This window comes from Emys orbicularis, chromosome 10 (assembly GCF_028017835.1).
Source record: "Emys orbicularis isolate rEmyOrb1 chromosome 10, rEmyOrb1.hap1, whole genome shotgun sequence".
Classification (NCBI taxonomy): domain Eukaryota; kingdom Metazoa; phylum Chordata; order Testudines; family Emydidae; genus Emys; species Emys orbicularis.
In genome coordinates, this window is record NC_088692.1 from 63713945 (window position 1) to 63736612 (window position 22668).

Here is a 22668-nt window from a genome sequence, read left to right on the forward strand (position 1 = left end):
TGGATCCTACCTATATTTTGATCTAATGTTCAGTGTTGACTTAGATTCATAATGTTTTACCATTTCTTGGTTATTACAACCTTTGTTCTACCACAGGATTTAAAAAAAAGTCTGTGTATGTGTAATGGCCTGTGCTGCCTCCATGTTGCCAGAGTCTGCTCTTACATCTCCTGCTCTCACAATGGTGTATCTCCACTGACTTCAGTGGTGTTCCTCCTGATGCACATATACGAAAGGAAATGAAGAATCTGGCCCACATCTGTGATTCTACATTCATGTGCCCAGAAATGGAGTCATCCTCCTGTTCTGTTTCCCTCTCTCCTCCAGGGTCAGTTTTTTCTATAAAGGAGAATTGCATGAATGCAAGGTCTGGATATTTCAAACCGTGTCCTACTCTGTAAAACTGACCTATCGGAGACTCAGACTTGAGGCATCAGAAAGCAGAGGGTTTGTACCCTAATTATAAAATAAATGGAACATTTAAAAACTATATCTACAGTACCTGCCAGCACCTTTGTTACTGTGGAATAAGGTGAGATGACATTGAATCTGTTCTGGAAGTGACACTCCTTTCAGTATATCCATCTCTCTGTTTCTTTTCATTACCAGAATACTCGTTCTGTGGCTCATCATATAGACTGGAAAAAAAAAAGGAATAGAAATTGGTGCCTGAGTCGTCTTTTTATCCTTTCATTGTGACCACATACATACACATACATAATGCATGTTTCTAGTGTACACCAAGGGCCAAATTCATCCCTGTTTTTTAATTCCATTGTCTATATGTTCTGAGAGTTCCGTCTTTGAAATATGGGAAATACTGTGGTTTTCAAATTAGACAAGTGATTCATCAACTCCTAGCTAGTCTTAAAATGTTCATGTTTTAAAATCAAAATGAAACTGCACACTACCTCTGAAGGGCTAATGCCAATAAAACAGCACAGGATTACTAAAATAACCTTAATAAAGTGACATCTAGTGGCTATGCAGAGACTTATCATTGAAAGTATAAGATGAAGTTGTCTGGGAGGAGGAGAATCCTTACAACTGATGTGTGTGCAGTTTGTGACATGAACCTAGACATTCAGGGGAATAATCATGACAGGACATAACAAGGGAATTGCTCTTCCTCACAGTCTGACTGTTTCTGACATAGGTTTTCAATACATGACTGATAAATCTTCTACAATGAACTCTCCTCTAAAATATCTAACAGCATGGAATTATTGCTGCGACAAAACTATTGCTTCTTCAGTTGTTTCCATTTGATTTTCAAAAGTCACATAAACTATGATATCAACAACTGCTCTCCCAGGTTTGATATTTGAGCCTGCAGGTAGCCAGTTGTAACTTTTAAGTGTCTAGTATTTGTGCATGCAATCACTGGAAACAAGCTTCAGGCAATAAAACTTACTACATACATTTTTTAAAATCTGATTCAGGTTTGGATGCAGTGGTGGAATGATCAGCTACTTTGACTCCTAATTGTTGGTACTAAAATATACTAACGTTTTGTAGAAAGGACGCTGGCTGGCTATTGCAGAGTTTGATGTCAAAGTTGTTAGTTTGGGTCAGTACAGGTGCAGCAATGAAATCACCCCCCCCCTTTTTTTTTTTGAAGGAAAAAAATCTCCAACTTTTTCACCACCACCTGTTACCTGGTGAATCTGAGCCCATCTCATGGGAAGCAGTGTATCCTTGAGGTTAGAACTCAGGACTGGGAGTCCATATCTGGCATGAAATTCTAGCCCCGTCAAAGTCAACTGAATCAGGATTTCACCACTAGATTTTAATTCCAGCTTTGACACTAACTCTGTGATTTTATATAAATCAACTAACCTCTGTTTCTCCATCTGTAAAATAGGGATAATATGATAATACTTTTAATTCTAAATATAACTTTCCAGGAGTGCTGCAAGGTTTTATTTAATTAGTGTTTACAAGTGCTTTGCCATTCTCGGATGTAAGGTTCTAGAGAAGGGCTAAAGTAGTAGGGTCATTCAGTGACTGATGCATGACCCACCCACTCTTTGAATTTTAAAAACTTGTGTGCTGCTGAAACTAGAATTTTGTTTTTGTTTTTAAAGGGGGTGTGTGATAAAAGCAGAGTTTAATGTCATCTTTCTCTCAGAAGTGGAGCATTTGACAGGGAATTGGAGAGCAGCATTATAATCTCACCATTGTCCTTTCTATATAACAATACTAACATGCATGTTTTACTGCTTAAAAGGTGAGTGACTGCCTCATACTTGTGTCTAAAACAACAAACCAAAGAGACATCTCTCCTCCTTATGCATCTTGAGTCTCAGCATTCTTTCATTAAATACACGTGCCACTGATGTTGTCAATGACCTATACTACTTGTGCCAATTTCTGCTCTCATGTGCAACCTTTACACCACATTGACTGCCAGGGATAGAAGTGAGGGCAGAGTCTGGTTGCTCAGAAGTACTGAGAATGACCCAGGTTTCAACAATATTTGTAATGTTTATACTGAGTTTATAGCTTCTTTGCTGTATTTTATTTCATCTCATGCATATCCATTTGCCTTGGGTCTCTTAAATAACGGTTGCTTAATATTAACAAGGCCAAATTTGCCAAGTGTATTGGAGTGTTGTGTGTTTAAAATAGAACATGGACTTTAGAGAGAAGTTTGATGTTTTAGGTCTCTTAAATCTGACCAACTAAAGCACTGCTGTAACTTACTATGTTTCTTGTTCAGATACCACAGAACCATGGTCATCTCTGGCAACTTTGGGAGAAGATTGCTATGAAAGAGCAAAGGATTTTTTTTTTAATTATAATAAGCACAGTATTTCTAGTAAAACTGACATGATAATACAGAACAGATTCTAAATTCGTTTGGCTTCTCTGTTGGGACTCTAGATTTACACCATTTGTACATGAGGGGAGACTCAACTCCCAAGCTTCTGGATTTATTAGTAAGTTTTTTATTCTAATTATATAAAATAGAATTAGGTTGTGGAAGAGAAATGGAATAGAGCTGCTGGTTTCCAACCCTAATAGGTGGAAGCATATTACGAGGATTTCAGAACTGAATGAAGAAGTTCTGATGATATAGAATACATGAGTGCTTAAAAAAATCAATCTGTTCTGAACTGAATATTTGAATTCAAACTTTAATCTGAAGATGAAGTTGTTTGTGTTAAATCTGAAGTGGCTTGTGCAGCTGTGAATCAATAGGGTTTTAGAGAGACAACCCTGGGAGTCAGGAAACTTAGAAAAATAACAGGAAGCCCACACTTCACAGAACGTGGGGCGGGTGAGCACCGGAAGGGCAAGCAGCGGCCAACTCTCTAATCGCACAAAAGCAAACACCCTTGCCCCACCCCTTCTCCGAGGCCCCGCCCCACTCACTCCATCCCTCCCCTCTCCTCCGTCACTCGCTGTCCCCCACCCTCACTCACTTGCTCATTTTCACCGGGCTGGGGAGGGTCCCTTTTCGACCACATGTTCTAGTTGATAAACAAACACCTGGCAACCCTAGGCAGTGCGCTGGACGCAGCCCTGGAGCGCAGGCCCCATATGCCCTCACCTCAGCCTGGGGCCCCAGCCACGGCGGGGAAGAGTCCCCTGCAGCACAGCCCGGGAAGCAGGAAGGGGGCTGGGGACGGAGTGTGGGCGGGACCACGCAAGGCTGTTTGGGGAGACACAACCTCCCACTACCCACTGCCCATCATTCTAGGCCTTACTTTCCAGCCAGAACTTTGCCTAAAAAATGTCTTGGCTTCCTCTCAAGTCCATCATACAAAAGCTTAACTGGCTATCTTCTCACTTTTCTGGTCCCTTCTGCCTACTTTCAGGCTGCTTCTGATGTGCACACAGTTCCACCTAATTAATCCTCAGCCCTTGTACTGGCGTTCAGTCTAGTCTAGTCTTTGGATAGTCAGTCCCCAGCTGAATGTTTCCTATTGCTCTGGTTATCACTAAACAAAGGGAGAAGGTGGGTGAGATAATATCTCTTATTGGACCAACTTTTGACTAGACGAGAGCTGTTGAGGGGATCCTCTGGCACATGGATGTGAGATCAGAAGGGGATAAGTTTAGATCACCAGGGATCTTTTCCCCTCTGACTCAAGGCTCTGGACAAAGCTGAAGACTGCATGTGTTCCAGAGAGCTCATTCTGTTATCCACCAGTGCTACCTCTATCGCAACACAGATGGGACAGCTGCTGCTCACCTTCCCTTTCTAGCTGAATGCCAAGTGCTACAGCACACACTGTGCTTGTTAGCAACTAGCAGGAGGGAGAAAGGGAGTCCAGCAAATCAGCAATGATTTTTAAAGTTAGCTTTTGTTTTCATGTTTTGTAATGATTCTCCCTGCCCTAAACTTACAGCTGCTGTTGTGTTTGAAAAGCTATCTCTGCATGAAACAGGACACTGATGACTGGTTTGATACTTAACAGCATCCCTCAGTTTCCCTAAAACCCTTTCTCTGGAGAGATCAGATGTTTCCTGTTTTCAGAAAAAAAGAAAGGGAAAAGTCAAAACAGATATTTCATTGTGAGAAAAATCCAAACATGAGCTGTAATCTTCCTTGATAAATACCCCAGTGGTGTATACTGTCCTTTGCCCTGCCATTACACTATATTTTCTTTGTTCATTTTAATGTTTCCTACATCTCTGCACTGTATGTTCTCTGGGGTATTTAAAGCAGTATATCTACTTCTATATAACTCAGCCCTTCTCGCTCCTCTGTCAGTTGTCATTTTTTTTGTTTTGTCTCGTCAAATTTTTCAACAAAAAATTTTCACCTAAAACAACTTTTCATTGTTGTTTTTTGTGTGGATAATTTACCAGAGCTAATATTTCCCTTAAAAATAACTTGCAAATGCTTCATTCCAGTGGCAGAATGTCAGCTAAACATTGACATGCCTCTTGTTTGTGCAGAAAGCTTGAAAATAATTTGCTCTCATTATACTGGATTCCAACATATAGTGGGAAAAGGGAAAAATCTAAACAATTTAAGTTTCATTGTGAGGCAAATCCAAACATCAGCCATAATCTTTGATAAATACCATAGTGGCAATAACTAGATGTTAATATTGAAAACTTTTTATTTTAAAATGAGGCTGGGTTGCTTGAGGTTGCAGGACACTATAGCCAATGGTAAAAAGAATGAGGAGTACTTGTGGCACCTTAGAGACTAACAAATGTATTTGAACATAAGCTTTCGTGGGCTAAAACTCAAATAAATTTTAGTCTCTAAGGTGCCACAAGTATTCCTCATTCTTTTTGCTGATACAGACTAACACGGCTACCACTCTGAAACCTATAGCCAATGGTGGGGTTCAGATGTATATTTGCAAACATGCTTTCATTCAAGGTCCTTTTTTGCCTGTTCCTTTATGCTCTGAACCACTGATCAGACCCTGTGCTGTAGAATGGGATGTTCCAAACAAAATCACACCCACCACGAGTACTCCTCCCCCCCCTTTTTAACTGCTCTTTGAACTCTTTATCTCATCTTTGCAGCAAGCACAGTTACACACTTTCCCTGAAATACAGGGCATGCACTGGCCACTGAAATCAACAGCAATGTCTCTCTCAGGAGGGACTCTGTGATCTTTGCGGCTATTACTCTGACCTACAGAATTTGAGAAAATCATTGCCAGTTTTAAAAAAAAGAGAGGCCAACCTGCTGGTTGAGATGATCAATGTTCTACATCAGAAACTACCTTTGCTAATTAATTCACAGTCTGTGAGATTACCTAGCTAGCTGTTTGAAATGCATTTGTTAAATAATATATTACATTTTAGGAATAGCAGAATGCACTTCGGTGAGCAGAATTCTGAATAGTTGATTTAAACCTTCTGCCTTTTTTTTTTTTTTTTTTTTTTTTAAATAATGCCTCTAAGCCCACCACTCCTGTAAAGTTCCTTTTCATCACCCACTCAACTGACGGATACTGTGTGGGAGGAAGGGTTGTATTTAGGAAGGATCAGCTGAAGACTCAATTCTCTAGCTGCTAGGTGTGTGGAACTCCCACTGGAGTGAATGGGAACTCTTCATAAGGTGCAGGCTATGAGAAAACAGCTTACATTATTTCCTAATGCTGACAAAAAAGTCTCTATCTTCTGTGTGCATTACTAAGCAAACAGTGCAAACAAAAAGTACCTTTGACTTTCCAAACAGAGTCAGAGCTTGTTTGTAATACGAGATGGCCTGATCTACATCACCTAGGCAGAAACTAGTAGCACCCAATCCTTCGCAGACTTGTTGCTGGCCATATAAATCACCTGTAAGAGATCATATCACTGATATTCGAAGTTTTTGTTATTCTGTCTATATAAATTCAACTTTAAAACACAGAATGGACAAGTCAGTGTGTAAAGGGTTGAAATGTGTTGTATGCAGGGTATTCCTGAGCTAAATGGATGATGGTTTGATCCTATTCCAGTAAATAGTGTGGAGGTGGGGTAGGGTTATTGTTTGGTTGCTTTATTTTGCTTTGACAATCAGGACATTGGAACTTCTATTCCAGGAAAGATAAGATGTTTTATTTCAGGAACAATTGCTATTGATTTGAAGCAACATGGAATGCAATGTTTTCAGGCTCACCTATCATAACTAAAATATTTTTTCTCCCTCTAATAATTTTAGCAGTAGCTTAACCTAATGCTAATTTAGGGCCTAATCCAATGCACATTACCAGACATGATGTTGCCAGACATTAAATGAATAACCGCATACATGATAAATTCTGTGTATTCAGCTATAATGAGAAGTCTGAGTTTAATGAAGAAATTAAAGTTTAGATGGCAATTCCAATATACAATTGCATTCTGTGTTTCTAACTTGAGGGAAAACATTTCTTGCTGAAACATGGCAGGCTTATTCACATTAAAATATAGTTTGTTGATTTTAAATATTTTTTGTTTTTACATTCAGAACTCAAATGCTTAGTTGATCTCAGCTACAAAATAACTATTAAAAAATGAATTCAGCAAGAAATTATGGCTCCATGTAGGCAAAACAGTGAAGACACATACTTAAGTCCATCCAAAGCACTTAAGCACATTATATTTAAACTCATGCTTAAGTATTTTGCTTAATCAGGGCCTAGAACAGTCTTCAATGAAGACAAGAAGAAAGACTCATTGGCTTCAATGAGCTTCGGATCAGGTCCCTATTAGGTTCATACTCCACCATTTGGATATTTAGTATAGTAGGTAGATGTGCAAATGACCAGACAACTCCATAATGACTACACCGCACTGAATGTTAGAGAACAGGTTATTCCAGAGGAAATGGGCACTAGCTTGTCCCTTTTCAGGATTTCTGATGATGCAGTATGGCTGTGTGGTGGTTTGTATTGAATTACACCCACTATTCACACCATATTCCCTTTAGGTGTTCATTTTACCAAAATGTGAAAGACTTGAGGGGGGGAGGGTCCCAGCAGCAGGTGCTAAATTAAGTGGAGGACACTGGTGACCTCTTAAATTCGGAAAGCCACATGTTGGAAGTCAACACTGCAGACCTGATAGTATTACATTGCCCCCAAAGTTTGGGTTAACTGATAAACCTGTATCTGAAATTTCCTTGCTTTTATCTACTCATCATTAAATTAAATCTACTCATCATTAAATTAGGTGCCAAGGTAATGCAGGGGTCTCAAATTGGTCTCAGTACAGTGGGAGATATTATTTACTGTACCACAGCTAGTTTAAATACCTACACATGTCATGGTGATTGGGACAGAATAAGAGACTTAATGTTAAATTATTTTGCTTTTAGTGACTTAATGTAGATATTAATTGTAATTTAACACAAATTATTTTAATTCAAGTGTATTGATGTTGGAAGAGATTATTTCTCTCTGGTGCTCATTTAATACCAAAGAGAAGAACATTCTTTTCCCCTTGTAATGGCTCACTTGAGGGGAAAAAAAGAACAAATTAAAAAAATCTTCTATTGATATTGTAAACAATTGTGCTGACCTTGATAAGCAGGAAACTCATGCGGCACTTCCATCTAAGTAGAAAAATCTTCCATTGATATTGGTAACTTTAAAAGCTGTTCCAGACCTGATCTTATGCCAGTGAAACAATTATTGGTTCCTTTCAATGAAGTACAATGTCAATGGACTTCTTCTAGTTTAGTCATTTGTAAGTGTCAGACACTTTGATGTTGTATAGACTTTTTGGACACCAAACAATATCAATACAAAGGTATGGGACACTTCCTCTGTAGTGAGAGGCGGTTAATTATGGGTTCTCCAGGCATGATATGAAATCAGTGGATTCAGCCTGCTGCAAATTAATACTACTGATTTATTAAGAGCAGAAAATGGGGGTTTATTACAAATCTGAAATTATAGTGGCTGGAGGCAGCTCTCTTACCCACATCCACAAATGCATTAAGTGCCTCTTGATAGTAATACTCTGCCATGTCATAGTTTTTCAGCTGGCTGTAAGCATATGCTAAATTGCAGAGACTTTGTCCTTGGGTGTTTCTCTCTCTCAGTGCACCTAAAGAAAAGTTTAATGTAAGTGATTCATGAGTTATAGTTACATAAACAGATTTATACATCCTCCCATATTCTGTATGAACAATTGGGTCCATGAATGTAGTGTTTAAAATTATCTATGCAATTAATTGTTTAAGTATCACTATTTTACTTGTATTACATTTTAACTTACAGACCTATAAGTCATGATGTACCCTGAAGCAAAGCAATAAACCTATATCATTATGGTGGAGATTGAAAGAAATAATTTGTTTGCAGTTACTATAGAATCATTGCAAGTATCTGGGGAAAATTCCTTTGTTATAACTTGTCTTGGTGTCTATTTTAATACGGATTTGTTCAGGGATGGCTCTAGACCAGGGGCAGGCAAACTTTTTGGCCTGAGGGCTGCATCTGGTTTCCAAAATTGTATGGAGGGCTGGTTAGGGGAGGCTGTCTCCCCAAACAGCCAGGCGTGGCCTGTCCACCGCCCCCTATCCAACCTCCCCCTGCTTCTTGCCCCCTGACGGCCCCCGCTCCGGGACTCCTGCCCCATCCACCCCCCCCCCCCCCCGCTCCCTGTGCTCTGACGCTCCCCACCGGGACTCCTGTCCCATCCAACCCCCCCCCCCCCCGTTCCCTGTCCCCTGACAGTCCCCGGACCCTCTGCTGCCCCATCCACCCCACCTCCTTCCTGACTGCCCCCCCAGGACCCCTGCCCCATCCAACCACCCCTTCTCCCTGTCCCCGGACCGCTCCCGGAACCCCTGCCCCTGAGTGCCCCCCGCCGCCCCATCCAACCCCCTCTCTCCTTCCTGACTGCCCCCCCAGGACCCCTGCCCCCATTCAACCTCCCTGTTCCCCACCCTCTGACCGCCCCGACCCCTATCCACACCTCCACCCCCTGACCACCACCCCAAACTCCCCTGCCCTCTATCCAACCCCCCCAGCTCCCTGCCCCCTTACCGCACTGCCTGGAGCACTGGTGGCTGGCGGCGCTACAGCTGCGCCACCCAGAGCAGCAGGACAGGCAGCCGCACTGCCCAGTTGGAGCCAGCCACGCCACCGTGCAGCACAGAGCACCGGGTCAGGCTGCGGCTCTGCAGCTGCGCTGCCCCAGGAGCTCGCAGACCTGCTGCCCAGAGCATTGCGCCGGCGGCGGGGCGAGCTGAGGCTGTGGGGGAGGGGGAAGAACGGGAGGGGCTGGGGGCGAGCCTCCCAGGGCAGGAGCTCAGGGGCTGGGCAGGAGGGTCCCGTGGGCCAGATGTGGCCCGCGGTCTGTAGTTTGCCCACCTCTGCTCTAGACAAAGGCTAAGTAGTTAGTTTGAATTCTAGGCCTAAACATGTTGACATGTGACCCTTTAAACCAGGTTTGGTATAAGCAATATCTTTCAGCCAGCTAGCTGAGTGGGACAAGACTTTTTGAAAAACACTGATTAGCCAAAAGTCTTTAATTAGCAAGTGAATTAAACAGTGCATCAATGGTGGGGGAAAGCTTACCAAAGCCTGGTGCAAACCACCTTTAAAACCGAACAAGTCAAGGACAGAAGTTGAGAGAGACAAGGTAGGTGAGATAATATCTTTCATTGGACCAGCTTCTGTTTGGTGTGGAAGGTACAATCTTTCAAGCTACACAGACCTCCTCTTTGCATATTACCTCACCTACCTTGTGTCTCTCATATCCTTGACCAACACTGCTGCCACAGGACAGAAATGGTAAGGATCACATAGAAGGATTTCTGAGCAATTATTATTTTTACTGTATAAACTGGAACAATGAAAAGAATTGTAGTGTGTGGCTTATGTCTGCACAGCCTGAAAGAGGAGCAGAGAAAATATCAAAGTGGAATAAAGTACAATGAGAGCAAACAGTACTAAAAATGTGATTGAACTGGGTGCACAGTATATGTGCTACCCACACTCCTCCTTCCACCACTTCTTCAGATGGTACTGGTGAGAGAGGTTTTGCTCATTTCCATCCCTGCCTAAAAATGTCATTTATCTTAGTGTGTGGGTTCTGAAAACTTCTGTATCTGTTTGCAGTATTAGCTGTAGCAATGTTGGTCCCAGGGTATTCGAGACACAAGGTGGGTGAGGTAACATCTTTTATTGGACCAACTTCTCTTGGTGAAAGAGACAATTTTTTGAGCTACACAGAACTCTTCTTTAAGAAGAGAGCTTGTCTCTTTTGCCAACAGAAGTTGGTCCAATAAAAGATATTACCTCCCCCACGTTATAAGAGTTAGGTAATGCAGTGGGACAGACACAGCCTTGTGTGTTTTGTGGCAGAATACGTGACCTGGATGCATAGAAAATGTGACAAAAGACCAGTGTGTTGTGTTGGTGCAGGGGAGACAAAGAGGGTTTTATTAATTTTTAAATTTTAGAATCTCTCTTGTGTTAAGAATCACTGGTGTAAGGCTGCAGCTACCTTAGTTACTGATACTTTAATAAACAGTGTGTCTAGAAACAAGTCTTGCCTAAGTACTATGTAATGTATTTGTTTACCCTGCAAGGTTTTTTTTAATTATTCCTGTGATGTTTGCAGAACACATGATCTTTGTTCCTTTGGAAACTTGCTGAGTTTTCCTCACCTAAGGTCATTTTCTTTGCTTTGTTTTACAATAAATGTTGTTTGTTAAACAGGGAGGAACTGTGAGGTCATAGTCAGAGGCTTGTGATTTCAGGTTAGGGAAAGCCAGCAGGATCAGATGACCTTCTAAAGAACAAAAAGCCTGTTGTCAAACAAATATCCAACTAATGAAAACCAGGGGAAGGAAAAGCATAAAATTAGATGCTGTGGAGGCAGAATTGTTCCAATAGGGATCTTTTTCATGAGGCATCAATGGTTCTTTATAGCTGCTTTATGACTAACCTAAATCCATTATAACCATACTGTACCTTTTTGAATGTACAGCATGCTGATATCCCATGCAAAATGCGTGGCTAGCCTGACTAGAAATACAAGCATTCAAAAGGATGCCAGAAAAATATCAAAAAGACAGCAAAGAAGGAAAAAAGACAATGTCTGGTCCAAACCTTCCTATCCTTACCTATGACAAAATCCTGCAACCTTTGAGTATCCAAAGCTCACTGACTGAAATATACATATTTCCTCATAGTGACAGTATAGCCCAGTTAATGGGGTACCTGGCTAGGTATCAAGATACCTGGATTCTATTCTGGCTCTTGATGCTCAGTATGCAAACTTTAGCGACTCACCTTACTTCTCTGTGCCTCAGTTTCCCCCATCTACAGATGCTTACTCACCATTGTTGAGCATTTTGAGATCTATAGATAAACATCTATAGGTATGCTAATTAAATGGAAGGATAGGGCCTGCAATCTGTAGTCCGACAGCATTTCTATTCACTTTGATAGGACTTTTGCCTGAGCAAGGACTGCAGGATTTGGACCTGTGAACTTTTATTAGCTTCACCCAAGGAAAATAGAGTTAACAACCAGATTTCCTTAACAATTAACGAGTACTTTATAGGACTTAATCTGATTTAGGACAACTGAAATACTGGTCATGTTGAGTGGCTAACAGCCTCTGTACCAATCCCAGGGGCATTTTCCTTCTAGACATTGTTTGCCATAGCGAATGATCTTGCTGCATTAAGGCACCACACTTGGATTCAATCTTTTAAAAAAAAGTCTGTTTAGTGTTTAATGAAAACACTATGGAAGATCTGTACTTTTTCATTGTTAGTTATTTATGTAAGTGCTTGTGCATTGTTCACTGCCTCTCAATCAAGTTAATTAAAAACATAGACCCGTATTCACTCTGCTGGGATTGTGCTCAAAGCCTTGGCAGCTGTGGGTGTAGGCATGGGGTCCAAGTATTTCAAGCGTGAGGCTTAACCTTAAATCTTTATTAGCATATTCACCCATTCCCCAAATTTTCTTCCTTAAAACATTTCATAGGCTAGAAGATGGCACAAAATAGTTTTGCTGATTCTGTCCCAAATTTTGCAGCCAATTCAGCAAAATACTTAAGCATGTGTTTAAATCCCATTGACATAAAGTTAAGTATGTGCTTGAATGCTTTGCTGAACTGGGGCCTGCAATGGGGTCTACAAACCCCATACTGCTCAGAGACAGAAGTGGGAGGAAAACCTCTCTTGTCTACAGGCAAGCAGCTTGACCACACTCCCATGCAGCTGCCACAGTGGCCAGTCAAGGAGGCAGGCACCCACAGCTGCAGCCAATGAAGGCAACAAGGCCTGCTATAAAAGAGAGAATACGGAGATGAAAGGGGAGGTAGAAAGGCCCGAAACAGAAAGAAGCAACATTCCTGTACTAGGCTGCGTCCACAAACAGAGTCAAGAGACTGAAGCAGACTGCTAAATTCAGTTAGAGGGGAGGGTCCAAGAACTGCCTTGACTAGGGCCAAACTAAGGAGGGCTAGTCAGGAGTGGCAGGGACTTGCTCAAAAGACCACACCAGGAGCTGGTGCTAGGGCCTTGCTGGATTTTTGACAGGTTTGTAAAGTCAAGATGCCTGTCTGATCCTTCAGGCTTGGGGGAGAGGTGAACCTCTCCACCCTGCAGAATGAATCACATGTTTGACACCTCACCGTACAGATGTGCTGCCTCGCCATGAAATCTCAATGACTTTTCATACTGGCATAAAGCATTGTAGATCGCTCCCAGGTTTTGTAGTAATACAGCTCTCTTCCGTATAGAAAAGTTTGCCCCACTGCAGATTTGCATGGCTTTGATAAAGTATTTCCCAGCTTGGTGGAAGCACATCATTTCAGCATAGTGCAATCCAATGTGGTTGTAGAGTTTGCCTGAAAGGTAGCACAGCAACGTTAACATTAGATAGCTGGGGTTGGGCAAAGAGAGAGGGTTTGGTACAATTTAGGACTAATAACTAGTCTATACTTTTCCATCCATCATATTTCTAATTGGCTGAATATATGATTAACGGCTTTCAGATGGTGATGTTTACAAGGCTATTTTAGGTCAATGAACTCCAGATCAATGTACAAGATGCTGTAGCACAGGCTCAGCCTGCTCACATAATGTGTAATATGTTGTACAATTGGCTGAATCCTTCCTGTTGCATCTGGAAGTGCGAATGTGAAACTATCGCAACTGTGACCCACAGCCAATGCTTATGTATGTGGGGCTCCTTTTAACTAATTGTGGCAAGTAAAAAGAGCAAGTAATAAATTAGCCATTTGTAGGAATTACAGTGATACTTTGCTGTTGTCAGTTTTCACTGATGGAAATACCTGTACCACACTTGGAGAGAGGGATTGTAATTTTGTGATATGGGTTTTGAAATAGATGTACAACTGAAATCCTCTCGCTTTCTATGGACCATGATACTTACTAGCTATTAGCTAAGGCACAAGACTGTAAATAAAGTGATTAAAATTTGGTCCTCAGTTTAGATGCACGAATCAGGAACTGGAAGCAGTAGCAACAGGCTAAACCTTGCTTGCATGCCAGGCAAAGGCTTTGTGACACTGTTCACTACATGCAAACACCTTTGAGAAAAGAAAGCAGAGAGATTTCTGACTGGTGTTTAGACACCTCTGAAGGTTCTGATGCTTTACATGTAGTACTTGGCCTGATGCACATTTTTGTCGATTTAAATTCTGTAAGAAAATGACTTACACAGTTCTCTTTATCTTTATGGAAACAAAATTGGTAACTAAAGTTACTGACTTACCTAACAAATCCTGGTTAGTGATTCCAGAACACAGCTGTGCACATTCAGCTAAAGTCTTGAGCACTTCTGCCTTTGAGAACTTTTGACTCCGTATCATATAGCTGGCTGCCTCCCTCATGGCCATGGCAGCATCTTCAGTTTTCTCTGCCTTTTGGTAGGAGTGGCTGGCAAGCTTAAAGGAATGTGCAGCTGAGGGAAGGTCTCCTACATTCACTGAACAATAGCCAAGTTTGATCAAAGCATCTGAGATGCTTTGTGTTTCACTAGGTATGTATTCACTAATAGCTCTCTGGTAAAACTTCACCGCTTTAGAGTACTCCTTCATTTCATCATAAGCAGCTGCAATGTTAAAGTAGAAATCACCATCTTTCTCCACAGATCCCTTTGATTTACACTTCAGCAGGCACTTCAGTCCTTTCTTTGGTTTGCCCATAGCAATATAGGCAGCCCCTAGATTGAAGAGACACATCTTCTGACCTTGCGTCTCAGGAACCCCATCAGCCAGAATGTACGCTTTCTTGAACATGCTCAGAGCCTGGGCTGCTTCATTGTGTTTTAAAGATGTAGTCCCAGCTTTAGACAGCTTTTGTATTTCATCCTGGATGGATGGATGGTGGCTAATGGTCTGCACTTTAGAGGAGCTGGAGGCCAAAGTAGAGGCCATTTCTTTGTATTGAATGCAAACTGTGAAAGGAAGAAAATATTTATACTACTTATATTTCAAAATTGAATTGAAATTGACTGGATTTATGCTTTCTAAGGTGTGTGTGATTGTTTTGCATTCATTAAGAACTGAAAAATATGTTCATAGAATCATAGAATATCAGGGTTGGAAGGGACCTCAGGAGGTCATCTAGTCCAACCCCCTGCTCAAAGCAGGACCAATTCCCAACTAAATCATCCCAGCCAGGACTTTGTCAAGCCGGGCCTTAAAAACCTCCAAGGAAGGAGACTCCACCACCTCCCTAGGTAACGCATTCCAGTGCTTCACCACCCTCCTAGTGAAATAGTGTTTCCTAATATCCAACCTAGACCTCCCCCACTGCAACTTGAGACCACTGCTCCTTGTTCTGTCATCTGCCACCACTGAGAACAGCTGAGCTCCATCCTCTTTGGAATCCCCCCCCTCAGGTAGTTGAAAGCAGCTATCAAATCCCCCCTCATTCTTCTCTTCCGGAGACTAAACAATCCCAGTTCCCTCAGCCTCTCCTCATAAGTCATGTGCTCCAGACCCCTAATCATTTTTGTTGACCTCCGCTGGACTCTTTCCAATTTTTCCACATCCTTCTTGTAGTGTGGGGCCCAAAACTGGACACAGTACTCCAGATGAGGCCTCACCAATGTCGAATAAAGGGGAACGATCACGTTCCTCGATCTGCTGGCAATGCCCCTACTTATACAGCCCAAAATGCTGTTAGCCTTCTTGGCAACAAGAGCACACTGTTGACTCGTCCACTGTGACCCCTAGTTCCTTTTCTGCAGAACTGCTACCTCGCCATTCGGTCCCTAGTCTGTAGCAGTGCATGGGATTCTTCCGTCCTAAGTGCAGGACTCTGCACTTGTCCTTGTTGAACCTCATCAGGTTTTTTTTGGCCCAATCCTCTAATTTGTCTAGGTCCCTCTGTATCCGATCCCTACCCTCTAGTGTATCTACCACACCTCCCAGTTTAGTGTCATCTGCAAACTTGCTGAGAGTGCAGTGCACACCATCCTCCAGATCATTAATAAAGATATTAAACAAAACCGGCTCCAGGACCGACCCTTGGGGCACTCCGCTTGAAACCGGCTGCCAACTAGACATGGAGCCATTGATCACTACCCGTTGAGCCCGACGATCTAGCCAGCTTTCTATCCACCTTACAGTCCATTCATCCAGCCCATACTTCTTTAACTTGGCGGCAAGAATACTGTGGGAGACCGTATCAAAAGCTTTGCTAAAGTCTTTATGATCTTTATAAAACTGATTCCCATATGGGCATGCTGGGTATTTCTAAGGGATTTTGTGGGAGGTCAGCCAGGGTTTACAGCAGGGGAAACTGAATTGGGACTCTCTGCAGCATAATTCACTGAGGACAAATATATTCCATCCTCAGCTCCATGAGGGTTAACATTTTGTAAAGAAAACATAAATTGCTCTCAAAATAAGTGCTATGTGCCAAGTTTTTTAGCTGCACAGAATTTTTACCCCTGAATTTATAAACATCTGAAAATAGGGGATTGTAATGGAAATGCAGCCAAGCCCTTAAAATAGTATACAAATCCAAGCACTACTACTATCAGAAAACTCTGCTAACGGGCAAAGCTGTATGTGCTATTCACAGTATGGAATCTAGCATTAGCTACAGTCCTACAATATTGTCTTGCTCATCCTGCCTACAAGACAGGGAGCAAATGTAATTCTAATTCAAGAAATAACTGAAACACTTTAGATTGCTATTACAAATAACTTGTACAAGTGCATTGAACCAGCCACTTAATATGTCATATGACTTAGTTTAAATCAAGTTAAATATTTAAAATGGCATAGTGTGATTTTAAACTTTTTGGTGATGGAACTCTGGTTTGGAACTCCACCTATGTTGAGACTGCTGCAGAATCCAGAGGCCAAATGGACCATTGTAAGTGGGCAAATATTTTCTACAGTACATAAGTATACTTCATATTCACTATTTATTAAATCAGAAGCAATTCACTGTGACATGAATAATAGAAAATGAATTAAGTGTATGGATAGCACAGGAAATAGCCACATTTGTAGTAGTTGAGTAATCTAGAGCAGTGTTTCCCAAACTTGGGATGCCGCTTGTGTAGGGAAAGCCCCTGGTGGGCTGGGCCGGTTTGTGTACCTGCCGCGTCCGCAGGTTCGGCCGATCGTGGCTCCCAGTGGCCGCGGTTCACTGCTCCAGGCCAATGGGAGCTGCTGGAAGCGGCGCGGGCCGAGGGACAATCTGTTTTTTCCTAATTGATATTTATCTTTGTTTTTATCTGACATATGGCTGTTTCTTTCTATTGCTAAAGAGAATCCCAGCTTTGCTATCTATTATTAATGTCTTCGAAGCATTGCATTAATGATAAGGAATAGATTTTATGTTGTACTGTAGTCCTAGAATGAAAAGCCAATATAGACAAAAAGAAACAACGAGTCTCATTCTCCTCTGATTTACTTCACAGTAAATCCAGAGTATAACAGAGATCAGAATTTGGCTTAGTGTGTGCACCTAAATATGCATGCCATTGCAGTCCAAGGTTTGGTAGTAGAATTTGTAATTGTTCTAAACATCTAAGTGAAAAGATGCTACCTAGAAATGTTCCAAATCACAATAGGTGTCTGGAGATGGTGGTGAATTATTGTATAAAAGATCTCCAAATTTAGCTCTCTTGTTGCATTATTTGCACACGGTATCCCTACTTTTAATTTAATTTTAAGAACAGTAAAATGCAGCTAAAAGGCATTTCTAATTCTTTAAAAGCATATGAAAGAATGTTACTTGGTTGTGGTGTCCCGTGTATTAACCAGCCATTAACCTGTGGACGCGGCAGGTAAACAAACCGGCCTGGCCCGCCAGGGGCTTTCCCTACACAAGCGGCGTCCCAAGTTTGGGAAACACTGATCTAGAGAGATTGTCTGGCCTGCTCAGTAAGAGCCTAATTCCAAACCCATTGAACTCAATGGGAGCCTTCGTATTGACTTCAATGAGCTTTGCCTCAGGCCTTGAGTTACTCTACTGTAATATTTGGTGATACCACAGAAAAGAATCCAAGGGGCATCAGTGAATCATGAAGGCCGGTCAACCCACAACTGTCTAATGTACATACATGTTTTCAAAGCCCTGTCACAGGGTGGCTGGCCCCTTAAGGGTTATTCAGCTCAGCCATTATGCCAGATTAGCTACCTTCTCCCCCATACCTCCCTGCCCCTGCAGGCTGGTCCTGATCAGCTGGATGATTTCTTTTAAAGGGCTGAGAACTCAGTTTGAAGGGGAAGAACCACAGAGAGTGGGTAGACTTCTATGGAAGGCCTTGAGTGAGGATCTGCAGATGATTTAAAGGGGACTCCAAGGAAACAACCCTGACTCCCAGGCTCTGTCCCAGAGCCACAGAAGGTATGACTACACAGCAATTAGACACTGGCAGCTGGCATGGGCTAATGAGCTGTTTAATTGTGATGAAAACGTTCAGGCTTTGGCTGGTGCAAGGTGGGAGGGTCCCAGAGCTCTGGCTGCAGCTGGAGCCTGAGTCAACTGGCAGGGGCCAGCTGCTTGTGTCTATTGCAGTGTAGACATACCCAGAGAAACGAAACAATAGCCCAGAGGGGCTGAGTGTGTGAGAGGGACTTAGGAAGCAGCTTGGAATTCATCGCTCTATCTTAGAATGGAGAGACTTAGAGCCCAGAAGGAGGGGAACCCAAGCAGGCAGAAAAGAACCTTTTCTGTTTTTGAGACTTTTTGTTTGGACTCTTGTTTCCCCAGAAGGGGATTGAATGCAGTGAACCAGCAGAAGGCTCAACCATGTGTGTGCCTCTCCCCTCTCTCACCCCCAGAGACAGGAAACTGGGGCAGGAATACCTGCAGTGCACACTTGGCCACCAGGGGGCGCTGCAGGGCAGGCAAGCTGCATGATGAGCCCTAAAAATTATAATCTAATGTGTAGGTTTTGGCATATACTCAACATACTTTGGTGTGATTCAAATTGTAGAGGATTTTGGAGTACGTTTTCAGACTTGTGTGTCCTTCAGACCATGGAATAGTTCTTTTTAAATGACCTTTATTAAAAGTGAGAAGTAAAGTGCTTATGATCTGATTCTGAGTTTCAAAGAAATTCTGGAACAAAAATATGTAGACTACATACAGTTTCAGCTATCCTGGGAGCTCATTAGTTTCTCATATGTTTGGCATAAACATACATTTTATTTCAAGTAATTTTGTAATGAACTTGATAATCTAGTTTCCTGTATCAAGTGTGTAATTTTACATAGGTAAGAACTACTTTGCAAACAGGACTCTGATTAAAAATCATTATTAAAAATAATAAAAGCGACCACCAATTTTTGGTCCCATATGACCAGAGGTAATCTTGTAGCAGCATAAGACAATATACTAAGACAGTACATTTTATGTAGCTTAGTGTTATTCCATCATTTCTTTCCTATCCCTTCCAATATTATAACATTCTCTAGGTAATACTTTGTTCTTGGTAGTGTCTGTGCTGCAGTTTAACCCAGGGCTCTCTCCTAGGGCTTGATTTTTTTCAGCCCTTGACCTCCACTCATGTGCATGCGAACCTGCACATCAATATTGCAGATACAAACACCTGCAAGCACAGCTGGTTGAAAAATGGAAAAACAATTTCACAAAAATAAATCAAAATTCATTTGTTTCATAGGGTTTGGAATGGGATAATTTCTTTTCAAAAATTTGATTATTTTTTTTAAATTCCAATTTTCAAAATTTGTTGTCCCTTTTCTCCCCCTTGCCCGTTTTTCAGTGATTGTAATAAACTGAATCGTGGCAGGGTTTTTCCCCCTGATTTTTTCCTACTCTAAATTTTCAAAACTACTTCAGCTTTAGAAAAGTTAGAGTTGGCAGACTTACAGCATTTCATTTTTCCTTTTACCACTTCTTAATGTTTGGAAAGTTGGGGAGATTTTGAAAAAAATTAGAGTGGAAAAAGGAAACATTTTCAAAACTCCCCTACCCCACCCAACCATTAATTTTGAGATTTCAGAAAACAAAAACAAATGGCCTTTTTACAAGCAGAATGAAAATGAAAATTTTGGTTTGTTCTGAAGTTTCCTGTTGAAAATCCAAAGTCACTGAAATACTTTCCCCCTCGATTTTATTTTTATGCAAACCTATTTATTTTTTTAGCTGAAAAACTTCAACCACTGTGCTCTTTAAACAGACTTACAGATGGACACAAATTTTGGAATTTTCAGTAGATGTGTGCACCCGCAAATATTAACAAGTTTATATGTGCACTGTTTTAAAGGTGGGTGCACACATGCGAATATTGGATAGAGGCCCAGATGAAAATCTACCCCTCAAAGAGAGAAATGCTAGTCACCAGAACCAGGAGCGCCGCCAGCTTTTTTGCCGCCCTAGGGCGGCGGAAGGTCCCGCCCCCGAAATACTGCCCCCGACAGAGGCAGCGGAAGGTCCCACCCCCAAAATACCGCCGATGACCGGGGCAGCCGAAGATCCGGCCGCCGCGGTCGCCGCCCCCCAAATGTTAGCGCCGTAGTCTCCTAATGGGTTGCACTGGCCCTGACCAGAACAAATCTTAAGTAAAAGAGCTTCGTGTTTAGGTACTACATGGTTGCTGAATTGATGGAACTCTCTCCTCACCTGGAGGAAGGGTACAAAGAACCTTGGCAATTTGGCCATTGCAACTACCACACCCCACTGGGACCCTAGTTTTTCCTTGTATCCCTAGGTGGAGTTACAGACTAGGTTGAAAGACCCAGAAGCCACACTCCTGCCACTTAGCTGCCTCACAACTCACTCTCTCTCCATCCCTCTGTAGAGTGCTTGCCACTGCAGTACTTAGAAGTCATTTTGTAGGGCCTCTCTGCTTTAGGTCCTGGTGTGCTGGGGCAACACAGCATTTCTGCTGAATTTTTGGCCTTCCACCACCATGCTGTAGGCACAGGACTTAACCCTTAGAGAAATATGAGGTGTTGATAAATGAGTAAATTGTTATGGCCAAGTCCCTGCTGACATGAGACACTCCAATAATCTATTTCATAACAAGCACTTCCTTTACTTTAAAGATTTTCTTAAGGTTCCCAATAGGACAATAAGCCTAACTAGAATGGCTCAGGAGTATTCCGCTTGTATTACCATTTAAGTGCCTTTTATTGAATTTTGGCTCCTGCCCCACCAATTCCATTATCTGACTGACAACATGGTAATGGAAGATCCCTATTTTCCCCAGCCTTTTGCATATTAAGATGACTCATTTTCGGTTAGTCAAAAATCCTTCAAAAACGGTGATGCTTTTTCATTAGGCAACTTTTTTGCTGGAGCTTTTAAATGATAATGAACATAACCAATAGAACAGCACAGGATGTGAGCTGGTTAAAATGAATTAGTATTACAAATCTAGCTTGCTTGGGATAGTCATATGAGATACACAATCCTTGTCATGCTACTCCCTGGAGACAGTATTCATACAGGATTGCAGCAGAAGAAAGTAAAAGTCTCATACAAACAATATAATTAAGAACACCAGAGGCCTAATAAATAGCTATATACATAGTTCTCCTGCTCAGGTCCCCTTACCACTACAGTTGAGTTAACCACACTCTTTTGATATCGCGGCATGCAGGAACTTTTCCCCAAATACAAATAACTTTTACTTTTTTACTTCTTAAAGTTAAAGGACCCGATTCTGATTTGATTCACATGAGAATAAATGTGGAGTAACTCAGTGAATCCTTTGGTATAAACAAGAATCTGAATCTGTCCCCAAAACTTTGTACAATGAGTTTGGTGGTCTCTGTTTAGTGGGCATACATTCAAATCACAAAAAAACACCACCACTGTCAGCACTAATTGACAGCCTTTTCAGCAGTCTCAGCAGAGAGGTGAAGGATTGAATGAGCTGTGTGGACCATCTTCTTTCCCCCAGCCCTTTCGGTCAGAGTTGAGGCACGCTGGGACCGTGTGGAGAAGCTCATTATTTGTTTGTATCACAGAAGTGCCTTGGGGCCTTAATAGGGGCCAGAGAGCTATTGTGCTAGGCACTGTACAATCGTAAAACAAAAAAATGGTCCCTGCCTCTCAGAGTTTACAATCTAATTTCATCCTCCTGCTCTGTGGAGAGAGGACTTTACTGTCCAGAACTAGGTCCTGGCACCTTCCACATAAATTAAATTCATAGCATTTAGAAAGGATAATGTTAGCCTTTATACCTAAATTGCTGCTGATTACTTGAGCTGCCCTCTGTTGGAGAATGAACAAGCTGCAGGGATCAATAAATAATTTGCTTGTAAATTAAATTTTAACAAGCAGTTAGCACTTGAAAAATGTACAAATTAAGATGTCAAAATAGGCAAACAGTTTTGTGTTTATAAAAAAAAAAAAAAAAAAAGTATGGACATGGCCTTTGTATTTCAAGGTGAAGAACTGTGCTGAATAGTTTGAAAAATAAATCTGACCTTGCCATAGTCTGCACATTTACAAAGCACATTTCCCACTCAGAATTAAAATATTATATTTCTGTAGCATTTAGTCACCTATTTCTGACTGCAAGAAGTAATATAACAAGTAATGGTGACGAACAGCAACTTGCCTTACAAGTTAAATTTAAAAAAAAAAAAATAATAATAATAATAAAAGCTTTGTAAGAAAATCCTGGGGACAGCATGGAATTGATAATAACTTACCAATGCAATTGGTCATATAATTGTTTGAAAAAATTCCAGGGATTCTTACATTACTAAAGAAAGCCAGACGGATTGAAGTGCTGCCTTTCCCCAAGCTTTGCCAGTGAAATGTTTGTCAGAGCC

At 41.6% G+C, this 22668-nt stretch overlaps 1 protein-coding gene across 1 annotated transcript; it reads right to left on the reverse strand.

Annotated features, from left to right (window-relative positions):
• Positions 1 to 517: 517 nt before the first annotated feature.
• On the reverse strand, positions 518 to 22561 carry LOC135884364 (tetratricopeptide repeat protein 24-like). The gene is made up of 8 exons (XM_065411682.1): positions 22546 to 22561; positions 14160 to 14843; positions 13054 to 13269; positions 8368 to 8496; positions 6140 to 6261; positions 4357 to 4476; positions 2707 to 2768; positions 518 to 638 (listed from the first exon to the last, which is right to left on the reverse strand). Exons 1-8 carry the CDS (start codon positions 22559 to 22561, stop codon positions 518 to 520), a joined length of 1470 nt encoding a protein of 489 aa, XP_065267754.1.
• Positions 22562 to 22668: the final 107 nt, after the last annotated feature.